Source organism: Procambarus clarkii, chromosome 45 (genome assembly GCF_040958095.1).
Source record: "Procambarus clarkii isolate CNS0578487 chromosome 45, FALCON_Pclarkii_2.0, whole genome shotgun sequence".
In the NCBI taxonomy this organism is placed as follows: Eukaryota; Metazoa; Arthropoda; class Malacostraca; order Decapoda; family Cambaridae; genus Procambarus; species Procambarus clarkii.
Window position 1 is genome coordinate 7600616 of NC_091194.1, and position 22056 is coordinate 7622671.

The following is a 22056-nucleotide window of genomic DNA, read 5'->3' on the forward strand; positions in this document are numbered from 1 at the left end:
TTTTGTCTTCCCTCTCCCATTATCCCCTTTTCCCACATCTTTCCTCCTCCTTTTCTGCCCCCCTCCCCCAATTTTACCTTTCTCCCCACTTTTCCCTTCTTCCCCCATCTCCTTACCTTTCCCCTTGCCCATTCTATCATGTTTTATCACCCCCTTGCTTATGTTTAGATACATTGTTATATAAAATTAAAAGAATGGGTATACCAAACATTCAATACAAGGGTGTATTTAATAGTGGTTTATCTTATCAAGCATCAAATTACGTGCAGACTTTGCCAAGAATGGCATAGCAATAATAAAGAAATTACAGAATAAAAAAAGAACACTTCTATTTTATCTAGCCCATTACAGTGCAGTATTTGCTCAATTGCCATATTACCTGTCATGGGTCATATACAATAGCAGAGATTATTTGCCGACCAACAACCAACCTACATACTGTAAGTACTTGGTAATCCAATTCCAGTTTACCTGAATCTTTGGGCAACTCAAATGACCTCACGTTAATCATTTTCGAATACATGGCAGGTGTAAGCAATGGGTATGCACAGATAAACATGAGTGCATGAGGAAATGGAAGGAGTGCATGAGTAAATAGCGGAAATAACTAGGTTGTGGTACAAAAAAATCACATTTGTTAATTTATGGACATTCCTGGCAAGAACTTTGGCTAAGTCATATGTTCATCTGACATGAAATAGGAGTGGGCCCCTTATAATTCGGATTACCAAGCATAAACAGTATTAGCGAAGGTCTCCAGTGCTCACCCGTGACCTGACCTATTGTAGGCTGATGCATCCATTCAGATTATTTGGCAATCTTCTCCCGACCCTTTTGCAGGCCAGGTACAGGGTACCTGCAGGTCATGGGTACCAATAAAAACATCTAATTCATACTTTTGAAAACACTAAACCTCTTCTTAATAGAAATTATGAAAAAACATATCACTATTGTTGTCAAATTTTTCAGACTTGCATAATTCAGACATAGCAGATATATGAAATGAAACTCGGAACAAACCAAGAAACACCTACTGAATACTGTATATTGATTGCAACAAAAAACACTTTTAAAAATACTGTATTAATAAAAAACAAGTATTGAGTTTGACAAAAGCACCTTTCTGAATGTTATGCCACTCAAACTGGTCATATTTCCAATGAGCCTTAATAGCTTATCTACAGTCTGGAAAGCAATATATAACATCACATGAGCAACAGCATCCCTGCAGGGTCAAATATGGTACTTGGGAAGTATTGGAGATAGCATCATTTAGTCAGGATAGATCAATACTAAGAATGTCTGTTCATGAACACAAACCATTTTAGAATTCCGAGTGATGCACAAAAACAATCGCCAATAGGAACCTAGGATTAACTGATCTCCAAAATACAAATACTCTTGCACTGTCTCAGTGACAACAGGTGGCAGTACCTTCCCAATGCAAGGTACCTCGCTTCAATCACTCCTCATACTGTAATTAAGAGTGTCCCCATTGTGAACGTGATGTATCAAGATAGTGGAAGGAGCATCTCCGTGGTGTAGTGGTAAGACACTCGCCTGGCGTTCCGCGAGCGCTATGTCATGGGTTCGTATCCTGGCCGGGGAGGATTTACTGGGCGCAATTCCTTAACTGTAGCCTCTGTTTAACGCAACAGTAAAATGTGTACCTGGATGAAAAAACGATTCTTCGCGGCAGGGGATCGTATTCCAGGGACCATAGGATTAAGGTCTTGCCCGAAACGCTACGCGTACTAGTGGCTGTACAAGAATGTAACAACTCTTGTATATATCTCAAAAAAAAAAAAAAAAAAAAAGCATAACAACATGCTCAGAAAAGTGAACTTAACAGTCTTAACCTTCACACTGTTCTACTTGCTATCTACGATTTCCTCCTTTGCTCCAATTGCCATTTATGATTTTTTCCCTATTTGATTTAACTATTTTTAATCTTGTGCACTTCGATATATTAATTTTAAATAGCTGCAATGTTCAGGGATTAAAGCTGGTTTTCTGAACTCATTTTTCTTCTCCCACAGGTTAGTCTCTGATGGACGTCAACACTAAAAGCATGCTCAAAATTTTAAAAGTGGTGGATACTCACCCATGCTGCAGAGGACAAGAAAATCTCACTACAAGGTGATGCAGTTGGTCCATCTGTTGCCACTTCAGGAATACAACCTTGAGACTTCACCAGTCACATTAACATAGATCGTCCCACAAGCAGATGAAGTCACATAGTGGAGAATGTCTAATTTTGTTACCCATTGCTTATGCTAGCAAAAGCACTATCCTAGGAGTGATATTAAAAATACACAAAACAATTTAGAGCAGAAAAAGCACAGCATCTTATCCAAAGACCAATTAGGCTCCACACAAGCACAATTGTCTAATGTAAGAGGAGACAACTTTATTTAAAAACAGGAGATGAATCGTATAGTCCTCAAACAGAATGGAGTTCAAGAAGTGAGTGATAGATCAAGGTCAAAACCTAGCTGAACAGACTCCAACAATGCTGCATGGCAAGACGAAATAGTGTTGAGCATATGACATTTAACTCGAGCAAATCAGGTGATCCACATGTATGTGGCGATCAATGCAAAAGCATAACGCTTCAAGGCAATGAATTACTGTACTAGAGCCCAACAAGCCAAAACGAAATCAGTCTTGTAAGATTGCATAAAACCTAAAACTTTACCCAATAGTACTGAGATAGCAAAGTAGATTCTTAGTCATGAAATGAATCGAGTCACTGACCATAAAAATATAATTTGAGCCTAGATGAAAAACTCTTTACTGAGCAAGCTGAGCAAACAGTTGCTTCCTTAGGCAAATTTTTGCTCTCACAAGGGCATTACAAAGTAATGAACCAGCAAGACTAGGCCAATCTTCATTCCAAAGAAGAAATGACCTTTTCAAAACTTTACCAACAAGAAATATTAAGTTCTAAACAGACCCCCAAATATTGCTTTGCTAAATGCTATTAGCCACCAGGTTGCTACCCCACAACCCGCAACTGAATGCCAGCAACAAATATAAAAAATAGAGATACCAGGTAAGCACCACTTTTTCAGTATGGCACGAGATCCATAAGCACATGGTAAGCCAGGACAAAACAGGTGGCAATAGGAGCAATCAAATGACTTGCTCTGAAAGAAAATCTCCATCTACACTCGGAGCTTTGTCTCTGACCTTAACTCACTTTAGTTTCAACTTTAGGCAGGAATTTCCACTGCCAAGTACCACAGAAGGGAAACTAATCTAAAAAAACAAGGAATGTTTACTCATGTTGCAGTGAAACCAGATGGAGCCAACTAAGAGAAGAAAAACCACATCCCAGAGAACTAAACACAAAGGTCCACTTACCCCCATCTGTAGTCGGGTCAGCAACGAAATTAATTTCCAAGAGCTGAAGCTCCAGAAAAAGCCTTCTAGTGAGTCGGGAGAAGATCCTGGAAGCTATCGTGGAGAAGAGAGTCTCAAAGATGTGTGACTGACCCGCAATCCTAACCACTATTCAAATCTCAAATGGCTCACAACATGCTAATACACATCCAGAAGCAGCAGCAGGAAACAAGCCATGAATGATGCCACCTAGTGAACCACATACAAGGTGGTCACATGGAATGTTGCTCACATTGTATCAGCAATGACTCCCATAAAGTCGACGATCATGTTCTTCTTGGGCGAGTCTCTCTCAACAAAGGAAAGAAGTGACTAAAACGACATAAATGTGCAGCCAAGATCATACTTATGTCCAACAATTCCCAGATGTAATTGTGCAGTAGGAAAATAGTCAGCTGCCTGATGCCAAAAAGGAGGCCCGAAGCAGACGAATGTATCATACTCAGGAGACAACAGGAAGTTGCCAGTAAAGTCTAGGCATTCCAGAATGCCTGCAAATGTCTCTCCTTGGGATGTTACTGGAGTTTATCACAAAAGGGCTAATGAGACTGATGAGAACAGACCTGCTGAGAGCTCCTAAGAGTTGGGTAAAGCAGCCAGACAAACAATTGAAGCTGAAAGTTCAGATATTGCACCCACTTGGAAAACAGGCACTCGAAAACCCTACCAAAAAAATTCTGTCAGTAATTGAAAAATTCAATACCTACAGTGGAGCCAACTTTGTCCTGAGCCAAGAGATCTGGCAGGAGAGAAGCTGAACTCCAAGACTGCTGGTATGATTCATTGTATGATATCATGTTATGGTATGATATTATGGTATGATAAAGTCTTCCCTGAGTGTGCCTAAATGTCTCAGAAAAGCAATTAAATGTTAATTCATGGCTGGCATTGTGCTTATAGATGGATCCTGCATTATCCCCACAAAAACCACTACTTTAAACATTGCTTGTCTGATATATTGTATTTTAAATCACTCTCAGAACACACTAATAAAGATAGCCAGAGAACTGTCCACAACTGGGCACCTTCAGATCAATACACACTAGACATCAGGAACAATGGCATTCTTGTAACACAGGGAGATTTGATAAACTCTTTAATACTATGAGGTCAATTGGTCACCATTACCTGGACGCATTTGTGTGTCTACTTACAAGTCCTATACATCTTTCCCTTATCATGACAGCTTAGTCTGTATTTATTAAACAGTTTATGAGCCACGCAATGCTGCTAGGTCATTTTCGATCCAAGGATATTAGTGTTAGAAACAACCTTGCAGAACTTTGGTGCTCACACTGTTTAATTTGTGTAATCAAAGATGCCATGACTGAGTTAAGATGTACAGGTTTCCTAAGTGGACACTTAAATGCTTGATAAATCCTAGCTGGCATGTTTGGCATAACACACAATCAGAAAATTGGTTCAAAACTGGTCCTCATTAAACAAACTTATGAAATGTAACCTTGACATATGAGAGCAAATAAAACTTAAATTGTTCATAACTTGAAATATGAACACACATGCACATACACTATTAGCTTTCCAAGTGCAAAATTCACTTGCTCTCTCCTAGGTTTACTGCTACCAGGTGGAAGCGAAGCTTGTTTATAATTCATGGATTTGGTTAACCTTTGCACTGCACAGAACATCGTATGATGTTTTAGGTACACTGCTTTGTAGCATTTGAAACTCTTACAAGTATATATTGTTCAATCAGTATTTGAGTTCTCCAGTAAACATCTGCCACCTTGAAAAGTGACTTGATTTTTCAAGCTTTTTCCTATGCTCAGGGTGCCCTTGCAGTGCACAAGGCAAGGCATATATAATGTTCTCATTAGAGGTCATAAGAGTGATAGCACTAAAAATTCTGGAAGAGAATGGGCTCGTGAACAGACATTCTCAGTATGTCTATCCTAGCTGGATGACACTATCTTCAGTGACTCCAAAGCACCGTGTCTGACCCTCCAGGTGCACCAAAGTCCTTGTGCTGAGGGTATTATATATCAATTTCTTGGCTCGAGGTCATAAGCTTTTAAGGCACACAAGACATATAACCTCTGAGAATGACAGCTTACCAAAATATTTACTTGAAAGAACATTGTTCAACAAGTTGTATGTACAACAGAACAAAATAATTTACTTGCAAAATTCATTAATAAAAATTATTTTCAGGCAATAAATTTCAGGCAATTTTGTTTATCAAAAATCAACAATATTGCATAGGATTTTTTTAAAGCTATAAAAATAATTTACCTATTGATATAGAACTGTACTATGTATAAAATTTGTGAACTATGTAAGCAATCCTCTTCAATAAAAACTTCAAACTTATTATAAACAGAAAATAAATTAAAATAAACTGGAATGGTGCTTAATATGAACGAAGCATAATGCACTTTCTATTTCATATATGGATTTCCATTATCTCTTCTTTTTTCTTCACATATTAATTTACAACCCCCCCCCCCACACACACACACACAATCAACAAACTGGAAAAGATGCAAAGACATGCCACTAAGTGGCTCCCAGAACTGAAGGACAAGAGCTACAAAGAGAGGGTAGAGGCATTAAATATGCTAAAACTAGAAGATAGAAGAAAAGAGGCAATATGATAACTATATACAAAATAGTAACAGGAATCGATAAAATTGATAGGGAAGAATTCCTGAGACCTGGAACTTCAAGAACAAGGTCACAGATTTAAACTAACGAAACAAAGTGCCGGAGAAATACAAGAAAATTCACTTTCACAGAGTGGTAGACGGTTAGAACAAGTTAGATGAGAAAGCGGTGGAGGCCAAAACCATCAATAGTTTCAAAGAGTTATATGACAAAGAGAACTGGGAAGATGGGACACCACGGGGTGTAGGTCCAATTCTGTAACTATACTTAGGTAATTACACACACACATCACATCCCACCTACACATGCACACACACACATACCTACCTACCATCAAGAAGATTCTTCACCATTATCAATTATACCAACCCTCAAAAAGTCATAGATTCAGCTAAGAAAACAAAGGTAACGAAAAAATGTGCATGAATATTTTTTTGCCAAGTGGTAGACGGATGAAATAATTTAAACAAGAGGGCTACGTTTGCCAAAATTGTTGAGTGCTTGAAGATCTCATATGACACATTATAGGGAAGATGAGACACCACGAGAAAACGTCTCGTATATAACTTCAATAATTACATTTAGATAATTACAGTCTCTCAGTTGCTCTCTCAAAGCTTGAAGGTTGTCAACAGAGCCTTCCAGACTAATGACAAGACATCTTGTCTGTATTAGCATGTTCCAATAACAGCCAAGTTACTGTAATGTTACTTCTTATGGCCAACTATTAACAAAGCTTAATTTGTGTCATGTATATGTATGTATATATATATACATACATACATACACACAAAAATACAAAAGCATTCTGATAATTTTCCCTCTCCTTGAGGTTCCTACTTGTATATGTCCATTTCTTTGTATGTGGTTCCTAATGTGCTATGTATTTGTCCTAATGTGGTTCCTAATGTGCTATGTATTTGTCCTAATGTGGTTCCTAATGTGCTATGTATTTGTCCTAATGTGGTTCCTAATGTGCTATGTATTTGTCCTAATGTGGTTCCTAATGTGCTATGTATTTGTCCTAATGTGGTTCCTAATGTGCTATATATACTGTATCACATTAATGTGATACAGTATATATCAATGAAAAATCCACTAGGGCAGGGCTGTGAGATGGGCGTGAACCTATGACCCCAGCATTGCCATGACAAGTCCTCGGTCTAGTAGTAGAGTGTGCAGCTTGGCAATGCCGGGGTCATAGTTTCGCACCCACCTCACAGCCTAGTGGGTTTTCCTACTGTAATGTTAAATCCATTCAAATCTGAATTTTTTGGCCAGGATGAAATAAAAATATAAAATCCTCTAGCTACTAGGCAAAAATGACCTTGCCTACCGAGCCAAGTGCTTATGCAGACGACAAGTCATAATATAGCCTAAGCTACTCTATTCCTTTGAGATGTATTTTTTTTCTTGTCTCAATAAACTTACTTGAACTTGAAGTCATAATAATGTGGCTGAAGATATGATGACCAAACCATACACCAGAAGATGATGTGACAACAACGTTTTGGTCCATCCTAGACCATTATCAAGTTGATTGTGATAATGGTTCAGGACGGACCAAAACGTCGTCATCTCTTCATCATCTGGTGTGTGGTTTGGTCATCCTTGTGCTTATATTCTGGCTATTAGGTTTAAGACATATACATCAATTCATCCTCCTGAAAGGATAGCAATTATAATAAGTATTTGGTTAAAAGTACCACTATGTAACAATGGGTCACCAATAATTCACTTTTGTACTTTTAATTTTACAGACCAGAAAATTAAAACTAAAAACTAAGCTTAAATATTGCTAGGGCAAGAATAGCACAATTATGTACTATATTAGGCCTCAGATACAGTAGTATATATTAGGCCTAGGATTGCTAGGAGTGGTTGAAATCTATATTTATGTTGCCATTAAAAAGTTGGCCAAAACTCGGTAATACAAAAGTGAACATTTTGGTTGTCCATCACTACATATTGTTACTTTCAACCAAATAGTTACTATACTTATTTTCATTTTAAGAGGATGGAGTGATTATATATATATGCATATATATATATATATGTATGTATACAGTATTATATATATAATATATATAATTATACTGTATATAATATATATATATATAAAATACAGTATACTGTACTGTATATATAAATTTATTTATTATATATTTATTCAAAGAAATTTTATTACAATTTTATTTACTTTTTAAAAGAATTAGAATTGCTAACGCATAATTAACATTTAATTCACCTCACACAATTTTTAGAAATATCGGTCCAAAGACTTTAATTGATGCCAAAGGTCTCTTTATCAAAGCTGTTTGAATATTACCCACTTCTTGAAGAATTATAACTGTATGACTGCAAAAAAATAATTGTAGGTATGAGGACAGGATTACTATTTTCCACAAAATAAAACATTCTTTCATTGCAAAGAATTCTTCAGAGAGGCTAAAATTCCACTTGAGTTTACTTGCACTTTATGTGATGATGTTAGAATAGTAAGCAAAACCTATTCATTCATTCGTTGATTAACACTTATGGCATACTTTGATGCCCTTCACTCACTTTCTGCAGCTTCAAATGAGTGGAAGTGAACAGGTTGTACATAGTTGACTAGCGCAGATATCTCGGCCCCCGCCTCCTCCTCTGCATCTGTCGTGCCCCGCTCCTGCAGGGAAGAAAGAGGTTTCTCTATATTTAACTATGTAATGAGCGAAAGTTAACAGGTTATACATAGTTAATTCACTTTCGTAAACTGATTGGTAGACGGTTGGGACAAGTTAGGTAAGGAGGTGGTGGAGGCCAAAACTGTCAGTAGTTTCAAAGCGTTATGTGACAAACGAGTGCTGGGAAGATGGGACCCCACGAGCATAGTTCTCATTTCATAACTACATGTAGATAATTACACATAGGTAATTACAGACATCTTGGTACTTGCTTGTCTGCATCAGTAGTGCAACTAGGAAGGAAAGTAGTTTCACTAAACCACAAAAGAAGCATTTTGGTCAATAAAAACATATTTTGACCAAATGGAGAAAGTTCATGAAATCCAAAGCACTGTTTATACAACCAAAGAAATGCATATTTAATAATTCCCATTGTCGAGGTCAGCAACCCTGAACCGAAGCTTGTATCATAGCCCTCCTATGCCAACTACGGACCTTTCCCAGGATACAACCCGCAACAGTTGCTAAACTCCCAGGTACTTACTTTACTGCTCGGTAAACAGAGGCATCAGGTGAAAAGAAACAGGACCCAACTGTTAAGATAGCTCTAATTACTGTGTGTGTAACCTATAGTATGTGCTTTACCAGAAATTATCAAACATCTGACATTCTAAATATAAATACTATATATATTGTATTGAAAAGAATAATTCAAGATTGCTTACAGGGCTCGTTACTTCTCGTTCGTGTATTTCTTCTGGTGTGAGCGCACCTTCTTCGTCGGAGCTTGAGCTTACGACGTCTTCCACTCCTCCATCCGGTATCTCTCCTGTTGCATGGATTTGACAAAATTAGTCACTAAAGTTTCTTAAACCAAATATACACAAAGTTTAAACAATTTGAGAATATAAAACTAAGTCAAACATATTTAACAGCCTACAAAACACACGTACTGTATTACAGTACTACACAGCTCTTATCTTTACTACTAATAAACTACATTACAGTTATTCCCAGAATAATTACTTACTCTGTCTGAGGCCAACATACATGTATTGTAAATGAACTAAAGTGCAAATACTGTATTTAAATTTCAAACAATACACTTACACATGCTTGAAATTATTTGAACTTGAATCAAGTAGCTTTTCTGGGGTAGCCCCTTGGTGGCCCCTGGTGGCTCATAGTGGCCCCCCTGGTCACATGGTCTGCAGAGCCACTGGGTGGCTCCCAGTAGCCCCTGGTGGCCCCTGATGGCCCCTGGTGGCCCCTGATGGCCCCTGGTGGCCCCTGATGGCCCCTGATGGCCCCCAGTGGTCCCCTGGTGCCCCCCCCTAGTGGCTCTCAGTGGCCTCTGGTGGGTTCCTGGGCTCTCTCTGGCCCCCAGTGGCTCTCGATAGCCCCCGGAGGCTCCCCATAGCCCCCGGTGACCCCCAGTGGCTCCCGGTGACCTCAATATTCCATTTTTGTTTTTTAAAGAATTATCTTAATAGCAAAAACTTAAAAGTCCAGTACAAGGAAACCAATACATCATCCTAGCAGGTAGTAAGGAACAGGCTCTTACTATTAAATATATGTTCATAAACACCAAAACTAAACTCTTTCTGACAAAAACACTAATACAGTAGCAGCCAGAAATACACATCTCCCTAATAGGTATACGATACATGTATAAATATATTCTTAAGCCAGGGCATCTATATAGACACTGGAACACCCAAAGAGGGAAACAAAAACAGCTAAAGAAGTGCTCAAGTCTATTAACCAGTTTCTGCAAGTGTCTGTTAACCTGGGCATCTGCTACTGAACTGTCCTTCCGAAACTCTTCCTGCATAACCAGGTATGACCAACTTGTTCACTGCTTAAGTTTTTATCTTCAGGAAAGTTAAGAGCAGTTAAGAGCAGAAAGTTATTGATGGCAGCAATATTTAAATAGTGGGTCAGTTCAAAGTTTCCTCTGACACTATGCTTCTAGTCACTTACATTAAAAAAGATTGAAATCTAACTAAACGGTGCTCATAATTTTTTTTATAAGTTGTAGATTCTATGAGCTTTATGGATCATGACTTCTAATGTGCAATCCTGCCTTCAATTTCAACCCTTCTTTTGATGTAACAAAGATCTCCCTTCAGAAACAGTTTCAGTTATAACAGTGACTATCTTACATGGGCCAAAAGTATATGAGGGAAAGACTCAGCCACAGCAGGTCCTGCAAGGTACTAGGAATGAGATCCATTCATAACATGGCCTGCAGGGCACTAGGGAGTCTGACCCACCCATCAAATGACCTGCAGGGCACTAGGGAGTCTGACCCATCCATCACATAGCCTGCAGGGCACTAGGGAGTCTGACCCATCCATCACATAGCCTGCAGGGCACTAGGGAGTCTGACCCATCCATCACATAGCCTGCAGGGCACTAGGGAGTCTGACCCACCCATCAAATGACCTGCAGGGCACTAGGGAGTCTGACTCATCCATCACATAGCCTGCAGGGCACTAGGGAGTTTGACCCACCCATCACATGACCTGCTATGTCCTGCAGGATACTAGAGAGCATGACCAACTTACAACATGATTTAAACAATCTTCATAATGACAAAACTCACATTTATAAACAAAATATAGTTTATGACACATTTTGCTTAATCAGAATGTGTAAATATTTTTCAGGGCACATTACATTACTAGAATGGGAAGGTTAACATATAGACCAGTATAACAATGTAATAAGGATACTAAACGAATAAATATGCGAGCAGTTGCTATGACTATAGAAGCTTGATATATAAGATCATAAATGGGTCTATTTTTTCTGTATCCATGGTGTCAACCAAGAGAGTGGCACTGCCACTATATGAAAACAATGGTTTCAAAGTCTATTATGCTTCAACTATGAACGGGAAATACAGAAGCATGGTGGTCTTCTCAAGATGAGCATTAAAGACGAGAAATTATCGAGGCCAAATGATGGGATTAAACCCGCATAGAATCCAGAGATACGGGGTTCAATCCCACTGTGTGACCTCAATATGTTCTCACAGATACACAAGAAAATCACATTCTTGTGATTTCATTGTATAAGTGTTGGATAATTATGCTCATGATTTATGATATGGTACACGTGAGCAAGTTACCTTATAAATTCTAATTTTCAGGACCTTATTATCAAAGGTACAAATCTTAACACAATGCAAACCCATATTAATCATATCTCCTTTTTTTTTTCTCAGATTATCTGGATATAGAAATTTTTGGGTCTTCTTCCCCATTTAACTGGAACACGTTTGATTAACAGGGGGTTACAGCAATCATCCACGAAGTCTCCGCACAAAAATTTAACTGGTTTTCTACATATACACTGGTGCGTTTATATTAAAATACAATTACATACACTACTGTATTCATAGCGCTTAAAACAAATACCATAAGCAACCAAAAATTACAGCTCATGATCTTTTATTAGTTATCCAGATTCCAGTTATTGAGACTATTTTGGAAAACTGGAGCTACCAACTGGTCCAGACAATTGAAGCCACACTATATTAGAAGTTTTTGAAGCTATAGCATATTCTTCATAAAAGATCAAGTACCTTATACCAATGACCAACATAAGATCAGCAAAAAAAAAAAAAAAATAAAAGAGAAAAAAAAAATTGGCATTGTAAAGCTCCAAGTTTAAAATTAGTTTTCAAAAGCCAATGATCAGGAACACTACAGAGTAACAAAATAGTTATTGCCTCATGCCATTTTGTCACATTAAAATATGTCTAAATACAAAGTAACAATACACAGAACACTGAGCATGTAAATATCCTCGTTATAAGCACACAAAGGCAACAGATAAAATATGGACATATAAAATACATGGAAACTTGCTAAGATATAACAACAAAATACTTTCAATAAATTGGGGAGGAAATGTCAGCACTGTGGAAAAAATACCCGACAGACCCCTGGAACATTATCTAACACAAGGCAAACAAACCAAATAAGATTTCAAGTATGAAAACTGGGTAAGACAAAAGGAACAGCAACATTCTAAAGTAACGCAATAACACATGGCTCTAGAGGGTGTAATGTAAATACAGTACTGTACATCTACTATGGTTCTCAGAACTGTACACATGAAACTTTAGTCCTAAACAGGTGCAAAATACAGTGCTCGAATAAATGGCCTTTAAAACATGCTTGTCTTTGATTATTTTGTTTTACACAGGTGGGTACAGGAGATGACGACTTTTTGACTTGTGATAGCAGGCTGAGGGCTTTTCCTTCCCATACTTCATGTTGAGCCTTATCTTATTATTTATATACAGGTCCTTGTTGGTGAGCTAAATTATTAAACAAATCAGCTAATTCAAGAAAGTATTATTGAACTGAAAAAAGGAGATCATTATTCTGGCAGTAGCATCTCCGGGGACAGCTAGAATTTGCAACAAGAAATTGCAAAAATAGAAGGAAAGAAAAACAGATAGCTCAGAAAAGTTGTAATAGTGATTTAAAGAAGAAAAATGGTATCTTGAAGGTTAAAAGATCAATTTTGGAGGTAGAAAGTACAAATTTGGGAAAAGTTGTTGAACATGATTCAATTGAGCAAGTAGTGCACATTCAACAGGGAAAATGAAGTTTGGACAGATCAGCCGGAGGTCACAAATATAACAGAGGAGTGTAAAGTTTAAAAAAAATTAAAGATAATACAGTAGAGGAGTGTAAAGCTTAAATAAAAGTAACTCTTCTTCCTCCTACTTCCTCCCTCCCTCCCTACTTCCTCCCTCCCTCCCTCCCTACTTCCTCCCTCCCTCCATCCCTACTTCCTTCCTTTCTTCCTTCCTCCCTCCCTCCATCCCTACTTCCTTCTTTTCTTCCTTCCTCCCCTACTTCCTTCCTCCCTCCCTACTTCCTTCTTCCCTCCCTATTTCCTATTTCCTTCCTTCCTTCCTTCCTTCTTTCCTTCCTTCCTTCCTTCCTTCCTTCCTTCCTTCCTTCCTTCCTTCCTTCCTTCCTTCCTTCCTTCCTTCCTTCCTTCCTTCCTTCCTTCCTTCCTTTCCTTCCTTTCCTTCCTTCACTTCCTTCCTTCACTTCCTTCCTTCACTTCCTTCCTTCACTTCCTTCCTTCACTTCCTTCCTTCACTTCCTTCCTTCACTTCCTTCCTTCCTTCCTCCCTCCCTCCCTCCCTCCCTCCCTCCCTCCCTCCCTCCCTCCCTCCCTCCCTCCCTCCCTCCCTCCCTCCCTCCCTCCCTCCCTACTTCCTCCCTTCCTCCCTCCCTCCCTCCCTCCCTACTTCCTCCCTTCCTCCCTCCCTCCCTCCCTCCCTACTTCCTTCCTCCTTCATCATCTACCCATCTTCCACCCTTCCTCCTTCACCCACCCATCTCCTCTCCCACATTTTCCTGCACAGTGTTCAAGAGCATAACAAAGGTATAGAGCAAACAAGAGGAGTAGATGGTTGGAGTAGACTACACAAGAAGGTAAGAAGTTATAATACCACTGAGCTACACAATCATACACAAACATGCAGGATTGACCTCGCCGCTCTTAAATGATATTTATCAATAACGTACAGATAATAAAACCCGAAGTATAATAAGCTTCGTTATACTATCATGCTCAAACTCCAGCGGACACAAGGTTGGTAACACTACGGATCATTGTGCAACTCTTACCTATCAGCCTGGCCACCAGGTGGGGAAAGGCTAGGTCGAAAATAACCATAATTAGCCACTTTTACCCACAGCATTAAGAGTTAGAGGTAAACTAGGAAATTTGGATAACAGTTCTATATGTCCTAAGTATTCTCATGATGTCCAGCCTGACATTTGCAGAATTATAAAATCCACCCTTAAACAAGGCCAAAAAATTTGTTTTAAGTTTTTAGACCAATCCTATTTTTTTTTTACCTTGCCAACATTAAGCTTTTTCATCCCCAAAATTGTTACAAATATTTTAACATTTCTGCTGTATAACTGAATTTTGCATATCTGTATAATGCCATAAAAATTCTGAACCACATACAAGATCTGCCCTCCTATCAAAATGTTGAGCAATCAACCCTACCTTTACATGTTAAAGTAGCTCGGTCACACTTGAGTCGGTCAGTCTACGCACATCATCACAAGGTTGATCAACAACACCTACATCATCAACTTTAATGGACTTTTCAAATGGCCTTGCAACGTAATTCTGCCCAAAATGCTATACGTGTTAGTGGTTTTGCAAGAATGTTATAAAACCAGTGTTATATACTCTCAAAACCCAATGTACCTTCTTGTATATAAATAAATAATTGAGGCAGGGAGTGTGTACCATAAGCACATAATAAGTACTTTTTTATTTTTTTATTTTAAGAGTGATTGCATTTTTAACTTCCAAATCCCTGCAAATTCTCAACATACAGTGGAATCTCAATTCGGCAATTCTACAGTTGGAACACACTTTTAATGCCAGAGTTACTCACCTGATACGACAAACTAGAGTTCGCTGAAGCAGGGGATGTGTGGATTTGCTTAGGATGTTGGGACCGAGTTCATAGATACAGGCAACATTGCAAGATAGTTTTCCCTTGGGAATGCCACTGAGCATATTTAAAACCAAGTTCTATGGTTATTTTTTTCTTCCCCCCCCCCCCCCCCCCCCCAAATGTAGAGGGTTTTTGTTCAGTAAAATTTGGATCCTCTTTCCTCTGAAAATTGGATTTTGAGGCATGGGCGATATGCTAGATGTGGTTAAATCTTTTACAGACAGGTTCTCTTGGTTGTTGCCCTTCATATAATTAAAGGTCATAATTGAAGGTTGAAATTATAATTTCATTTGTTACAATCAGCCCATAGAGTGTGAGAACTATTAGGTATGAATGACAACTCTTAATATGGTTCCAATCACATTTTAATGATTTTTGTTTAGAATTTTTTGTTGGCCATTTAGGAATTTTTCTTAGGAATTTTGGATTTTTTTCTTGTGCATTTTGACATTTTTTGTTAGGCATTTTGTAATTGCTATTTGGTCGCATATCTGGTTGCAAAGAATCCCTCACCGAAACGAATTGGGGTTGGTCCCATATCGTTCTTTGAATTGAGGTTGTACTGTATTCCTCCACTAAATTATTAACCTCAAATTCTTCCTAAAATGCTATTCATGATTGTGATTTTGTAAGAACAAACCATGTACACTCCAAAATTGTTGCAAAACCTTTTAACCTTTTGTTACAAACCCTTTAACCTTTTGTAAATATATACAATATAAATAAATCAATCCACGCTAAGTCTCAATGTGATGGCAATCACGGTTCTTTTGCTCAGAGAGCAGTAATGTAATTTGCATAGATATAATTGATTTCTAATTATTACTTAGTAATTATTTAATTGATGTTACAAGATGAGAGCTACACTCATGGTGTCCTGTCTGATGGCATTGTGTGGAACACATCTTTTGTATTATAATAAGTTGGTAGATCAGTGGTGCAGTGAGAGAGTTCTTCTACTGTCTCCCGCCTTCTAATTCAAAGCCCTTGAAACCTCTCCTGCCATGGTGGGGTATTAAGTTCAAACAGCCTGGCCACACGAGCACCGACGGCAGAGGCACTCACTTTTCTAAATAAATTTTGGGTGTGAAACCATAAACACTATGTTTTATTTGGCCTTATTAATAAACTAAAATACTGTATACATTTATCTTTAAAGAGAATAACAGTGGGAATTATTAATCTGAAAATAATTTTATTATTTGCTTACTTAAAATAGTACTGAGGCTCTATTACAAACACTAGCAATGACTGTTGTAAAATTACAGAAAAGTAAAAATGAATATACTGTATAGAAATATAGTACTGTACTCAATAAATGCATTAATCATATAGAGAAATAAATTTCTAAACATACATACCATTAGCTACTTCATTCTCTTCTTCTGAAGATTCTCTTGATCCTTCTTTCTCTAGCAACGGCCTAGGAATCTCTCCGTTACCTTGCATTTCTGTGGGTCTCGATTCCCCAGTCTGATTAAGTTCAACGTGAAACTGTGAGTCGCCTCCAGGTGTGTTTCTCTTGTGTGAGTGATGGTGATGAGTGCGGTGTTTCTTCTTATTCTTAATTATAATTTTACGTTTCAAACTTGATGGTGGTGGAAGTGGATTGCCAGGTTCAAGCTGTAAATAAAACAGAGTATACAAGAGTAAAAGGAATAACAAAATACAGTAAATATATAGTGATGATGAGAGCCCAGGAACTGAAATCCATTTGATTCCAAATTTGTTTTTGGCCTCCTAGCATGGAACTACTGGAACCATTGGGCAATATTGGTGAACAAAAAGTGACATTATTCAGGTCATCATTTGATTGATCTCATTGCACTAACAATCTCAATGCATGCCAATGACTACATTCAATGAGTTAAAAGAAGAAGTAACTGAGAAAATGTGCATGAAAACTATTATGGAACAGTACAACATTACCATAAAAGTTAAGTTTTCTCGATAATGAGAACTTTATTGTCACATTCGGAACAAATGATGCTGCTCATCTGCATCCACTGCATTTCATACACCAGATGCATTTAAACAGAGAGAGAGCAGAGGATGCCGCCACACTTGGTACGATGATAGCCATGTATTTTTATGAATTCTTGACTAGCATCATAAATTAATCATTAACCAAGCAATGGCTTTATGTATGCCATATAACTGATCAGTCACAGCACCCCTGTAATACAACACCTATAATGGCATACAGCCACAGCACCCCTGTAATACAACACCTATAATGGCATACAGCCACAGCACCCCTGTAATACAACACCTATAATGGCATACAGCCACAGCACCCCTGTAATACAACACCTATAATGGCATACAGCCACAGCACCCCTGTAATACAACACCTATAATGGCATACAGCCACAGCACCCCTGTAATACAACACCTATAATGGCATACAGCCACAGCACCCCTGTAATACAACACCTATAATGGCATACAGCCACAGCACCCCTGTAATACAACACCTATAATGGCATACAGCCACAGCACCCCTGTAATACAACACCTATAATGGCATACAGCCACAGCACCCCTGTAATACAACACCTATAATGGCATACAGCCACAGCACCCCTGTAATACAACACCTATAATGGCATACAGCCACAGCACCCCTGTAATACAACACCTATAATGGCATACAGCCACAGCACCCCTGTAACACCTCCCCTTAATGGCATACAACCACAGCACTGAATAACACCACTCCTATAATGGCATATTAACATCAATTTATCCTTAATCTACAATAATGAAAACCAAAAACAGCTTACCTGATAAGCATCTAATGCAGAGTCCAGCAACATATCACCAAAAAATTCTCGACAATAACTAGCGATTTTGGCTTGTTGTCGAGGGTTACAGTGATTCTCAAACGATAGAACCACAGGCCACTCTGATGTCTTGAAGGCTGACTCTGCTATACCTTCAATCACTTCCTGTAAACCAAAATATACAGCAAGTTAATTAAATAAAGCATTTCATTTAAACTATTATTAAACCCAGCAAATTTATTATGAAAGTCAGGTAATTATCAGGAGAAAGCACTAAGCCAGTATGACTATATAGCACTTGGAAGGAGCTGGGATATAAGGACAAGGAAATGAGATATGATGAAGAGCTGGGGATATGAGGAAAGGAAATTTATTATGAAGAAACACAGTACATAATAAAATACAATATTAACATTGGCAACTATATTTTAACAAGTCAAATGCACTGTTTATTATTATACCACATTTCTGGCTAACTTTTTGTAACAATATAAAGTTGTTAATTTGGATATGAGCTCAGAGAACTAGCTTTAGTGACAGCATCTCTCAGCAGTTTACTTAGAAGTTAGCAAATCTTATAGAGAAGGATGTGGAAAGAGGAGGAGGAGGAGGAGGGGTGTTTCTCCATATTTATCTAGTCAGAAGCATAATTTAAGCATTTATTTTGTTAGGGAACAGACAGCCCATATATGTATATACAATAAACTGGTATCAAGGTCTCTCCCAGGGTAGGGCTATTGACCCTCCCCAGGACACAACCTTACAACAATTGCCTAACTACCAGGTACATGTTTACTACAAGATGAACAGAAACATTAGATAAAAGGAAATGTGCCCAACCAATTCTGTCCCACCAAAGATTTGAATCCGGATCTCTGATTGTAAGTCGAGAATGAACCAATGAGTGTTCCACTGTGCACCTTCACGTGACCTTGACTCCAGCACTCATGATCCTTGTTTAATGTTAACTAACTGTTAAATGAAAGCACTTAAACTGACCTTGGCACTAATTTCTGGCACTAATGTGAAGCCATGGACAATGACAGGTTCTTCCAGTCTACCATTCCAGAAGTCAAGCTCAACGCAGCGACAGCCAGCCAATAGACACTGCCGGTACATTTCCACCGAGGACCTACCCGTGAGCTGGTGACCTGTAGAAATAGAAGGTTAGTATTAATGTTAGGCTTTCAGGAGTATTATTTAAATATGTATACAGTACTTTGCCATTGTTAGGGACAAGAAGCCTATAAGGCTTATCAAGTCCCTCTTTCCATTGACAGACCATCCCAAAAATGTTACCACAACAATTGAGTAACTTCTAGGTTACTCACAATTGCTAGGTTACTTCACAGCTGTAAAAATGATTTACAGCTAGGTGAACAAAAGCATTGGGTGTACAAAAAGTAGGAAACAGCCAAATGCCTAGCATTCCAGAGAACTTAACCTAGGACCAAAGACCAATCAAGAGAGGGAGCCTCACAATACAATTTTAACACTTGGTACAATAGCTAAAAGGTCACTCTTACATTGGCTACTACCTATCACACTACCTCATCAAGAAGAAGCAGGGATGAGAATAGGCAAGCATGAGGGCACATAGCATGACAAAAACAGCTGCAGTTAAAGCAGATTTATAGAAGATACACTAAATCCCTTCACCTTGGCCCACTCGGGTTACCACTGGGAGGAAAAATAAAAAAAATCATTGCAGGCAAAGAACTTAATCAGACCTGTGCTGAAGGGATTATTTGAAAATGGAGCTACCAGAATTCCACGCCCTTTTTTTTTTGAGTTTTCAGTTGCATATATGTTTGGAGACCATTCAAGGTTGTTTGCATTTGTGTTGCTCATGTGGCCCCACAAAGTGAGGTGATTTGATGAAATAACTGTGCCCATGATTACCTTCAAAGTGCCGTCAGGACGGTGGTCAAATAGCCTTGGCTATCATCGTCTTTTGTACGGTCAATGATGGTCGAGTGGATAAGGCACTGGGGTGTGGAGTTTCCAGTTGCATATATGCTTGGAGACCATTCAAGCTTGTTTGCATGCATGCATGCATGCATATTCATACATACATACATACATACATACATACATACATACATACATACATACATACATACATACATATATATATATGTATATATATTGCCTAAGATATATTTATGGTTTATATATATATAGAAACCAATGCCTAAAATAATCCAGAGATACTGCATGAAAAGCCCGCGATAACATTTTGGCTGATCCTGAACAATTTGCAATGACATACCTATGAGATACGTATTGTGGGAAGAGTTAATAAAGTAGTGAGCGAGAGGTTGGTCCATGTCCTCATACTGGTCAAGTTTCTCCATCGACATAACAGTATTTTCATCAGACATCAGATACTTGAGAAACCCCTCACAGCTCAACACATCTGTAAGCAGAAAATGAAGACAATTTACTTAATGTTACAAGAACATTAATATTTGGGTAAAGAAGATAATTGTATTACAGTACAAAAATACAGTAATACATTACAGTACTTCAGAAATAACAATACTGTACTAAAATAATACATAGAATTTTTGTTTAAATAAATTACTACCATCATCTAAATCTTTAAGCCATTATAGTGTTGAAAGCTTCCAGATAAGTTTCCAAAATACAATATACCGAGGTATAGGTAATTTATTTGCTGTTGATTAAACTGCCCATTCACAAGTGCAGGGGTTAGGCATCATATTTCGGTCAATGAACAAGTATAAACTCAAGTGTATAATATCTATAGTTATATTTTATAACAGCATCGAAGTCATTCAGTAACCACAATGAATTTCAAGAAAAACAAAGTATCACAACATCAGGGTAATTAATGGAAATCATAAATTCATGTAAATCTTACAATTTGTTAGTTGATAATGCTTAATGCAGTGGGGGATGTTATGAGATGTGCAATACAACACCCTATTTTATTTTTGTTTTCATAAAAAAGCAATACAGGTACAATACTGTATTTCTGGGCTATAGGAGAGGGTGGCGAGGGTTTGGACAGTGGCTGTCTTGAAAACAAATGATGGGTTATGTAACCTCCAGACTGAATCTAAGTGTGTGTAATGATGTCATAAGTCACTGACACTACACTACTGGGTTCTTGGACTAATTTGCTTTGTGTCCAGTCTCTACAAACTGTTGGAATGTGCTATCTACTGCCTTAACTTGTGGGGTGAGAAATCTGCCATTTTCTTGTCATCCTTGAGTAGCTTCTGACCAGTTTGAAACACACTGTTGCATCCTACAATCAAAAACCTTGGGAGAATGGTGCATTAAGTCAACAATCTTGACTATATTTCCATCACTGTATTAGGAACTATGACAGGCATAATATCTGGGATTTTTCAGTGTACACAGATGGGCCAAACACTCCCCTAAACCCACTTTGGCTGTGTCATACTTCGAGTGGTTCTTATTTTATCACATGAAAGCTTTTCCCCTGGTCATTCCAGCTTTGCCCAGCAATTGCCAGCTTCTCCAACATGTCACTTGCTCCCCTGAGAGGTGGTAATGTTTGTCAATTCCAAGCCCGCACTTCTAGTCTCGCCACGCAAACCACAGATGTTCCACCAGCTAGATGACATTCAGTCAGAGTGCCTCCAATATCTTAACAAGTCAAGTTTGCACCTGCCTGCAAGGATTGCACCTGCCTGCAAGGAAGCCTCTCCTATAACAGAATCAGAGGGGAATGAGGTTGTTGATGCGGTGGTGTCCAAGTGTCACTGTGTTTCTGGAGGGCCTCTTACTTGGTCAACATGACAGGCTGCCACCCTTCAGGCAGGCTTATTCTGCCCTTTGGCAGACTACTGCAGTCCACAAGTATGGCAGACTTTTCTGATCCTTTACTTAACCCCACGAGTCAGTTACTACAATCAACTTCTTAATTTTTACCACACAAGGCTATATATTGCCCACCTGCAGCTCATAGCCCATCTCTATCATCTCCAGATGAAGAACTCTCCATCCAGTTGATGTCCTCAGCAGGATGGAATGATAGACCACCACCTTCTATGGCCTC

General features: G+C 38.4%; 1 protein-coding gene and 1 long non-coding RNA gene across 11 annotated transcripts in view; one reads left to right on the forward strand and one right to left on the reverse strand.

Moving 5' to 3' along the window:
- LOC138350452 (uncharacterized) overlaps positions 1-4286 on the forward strand; it is a 38066-nt gene extending 33780 nt beyond the window's left edge. Inside the window, exon 2 of the long non-coding RNA XR_011222102.1 lies at positions 2040-4286. This is a non-coding gene — a long non-coding RNA (uncharacterized lncRNA). The remainder of the gene's footprint in view (positions 1-2039) is intronic.
- Positions 1-22056, reverse strand: part of Plc21C (Phospholipase C at 21C) — a 298940-nt gene that overhangs the window by 30899 nt on the left and 245985 nt on the right. For 6 of the 10 annotated variants that reach the window (XM_069301327.1, XM_069301325.1, XM_045761048.2 and 3 more), the window contains 7 exons: positions 20275-20421; positions 19002-19153; positions 18003-18167; positions 16578-16839; positions 14363-14392; positions 9422-9525; positions 8596-8698 (listed from right to left, as the gene is read on the reverse strand). In XM_069301327.1, coding sequence (XP_069157428.1) covers positions 8596-8698; positions 9422-9525; positions 14363-14392; positions 16578-16839; positions 18003-18167; positions 19002-19153; positions 20275-20421 — 963 coding nt within the window. The remainder of the gene's footprint in view (positions 1-8595; positions 8699-9421; positions 9526-14362; positions 14393-16577; positions 16840-18002; positions 18168-19001; positions 19154-20274; positions 20422-22056) is intronic. The other 4 variants (XM_069301328.1, XM_069301326.1, XM_045761049.2 and 1 more) reach the window with 1 other exon arrangement.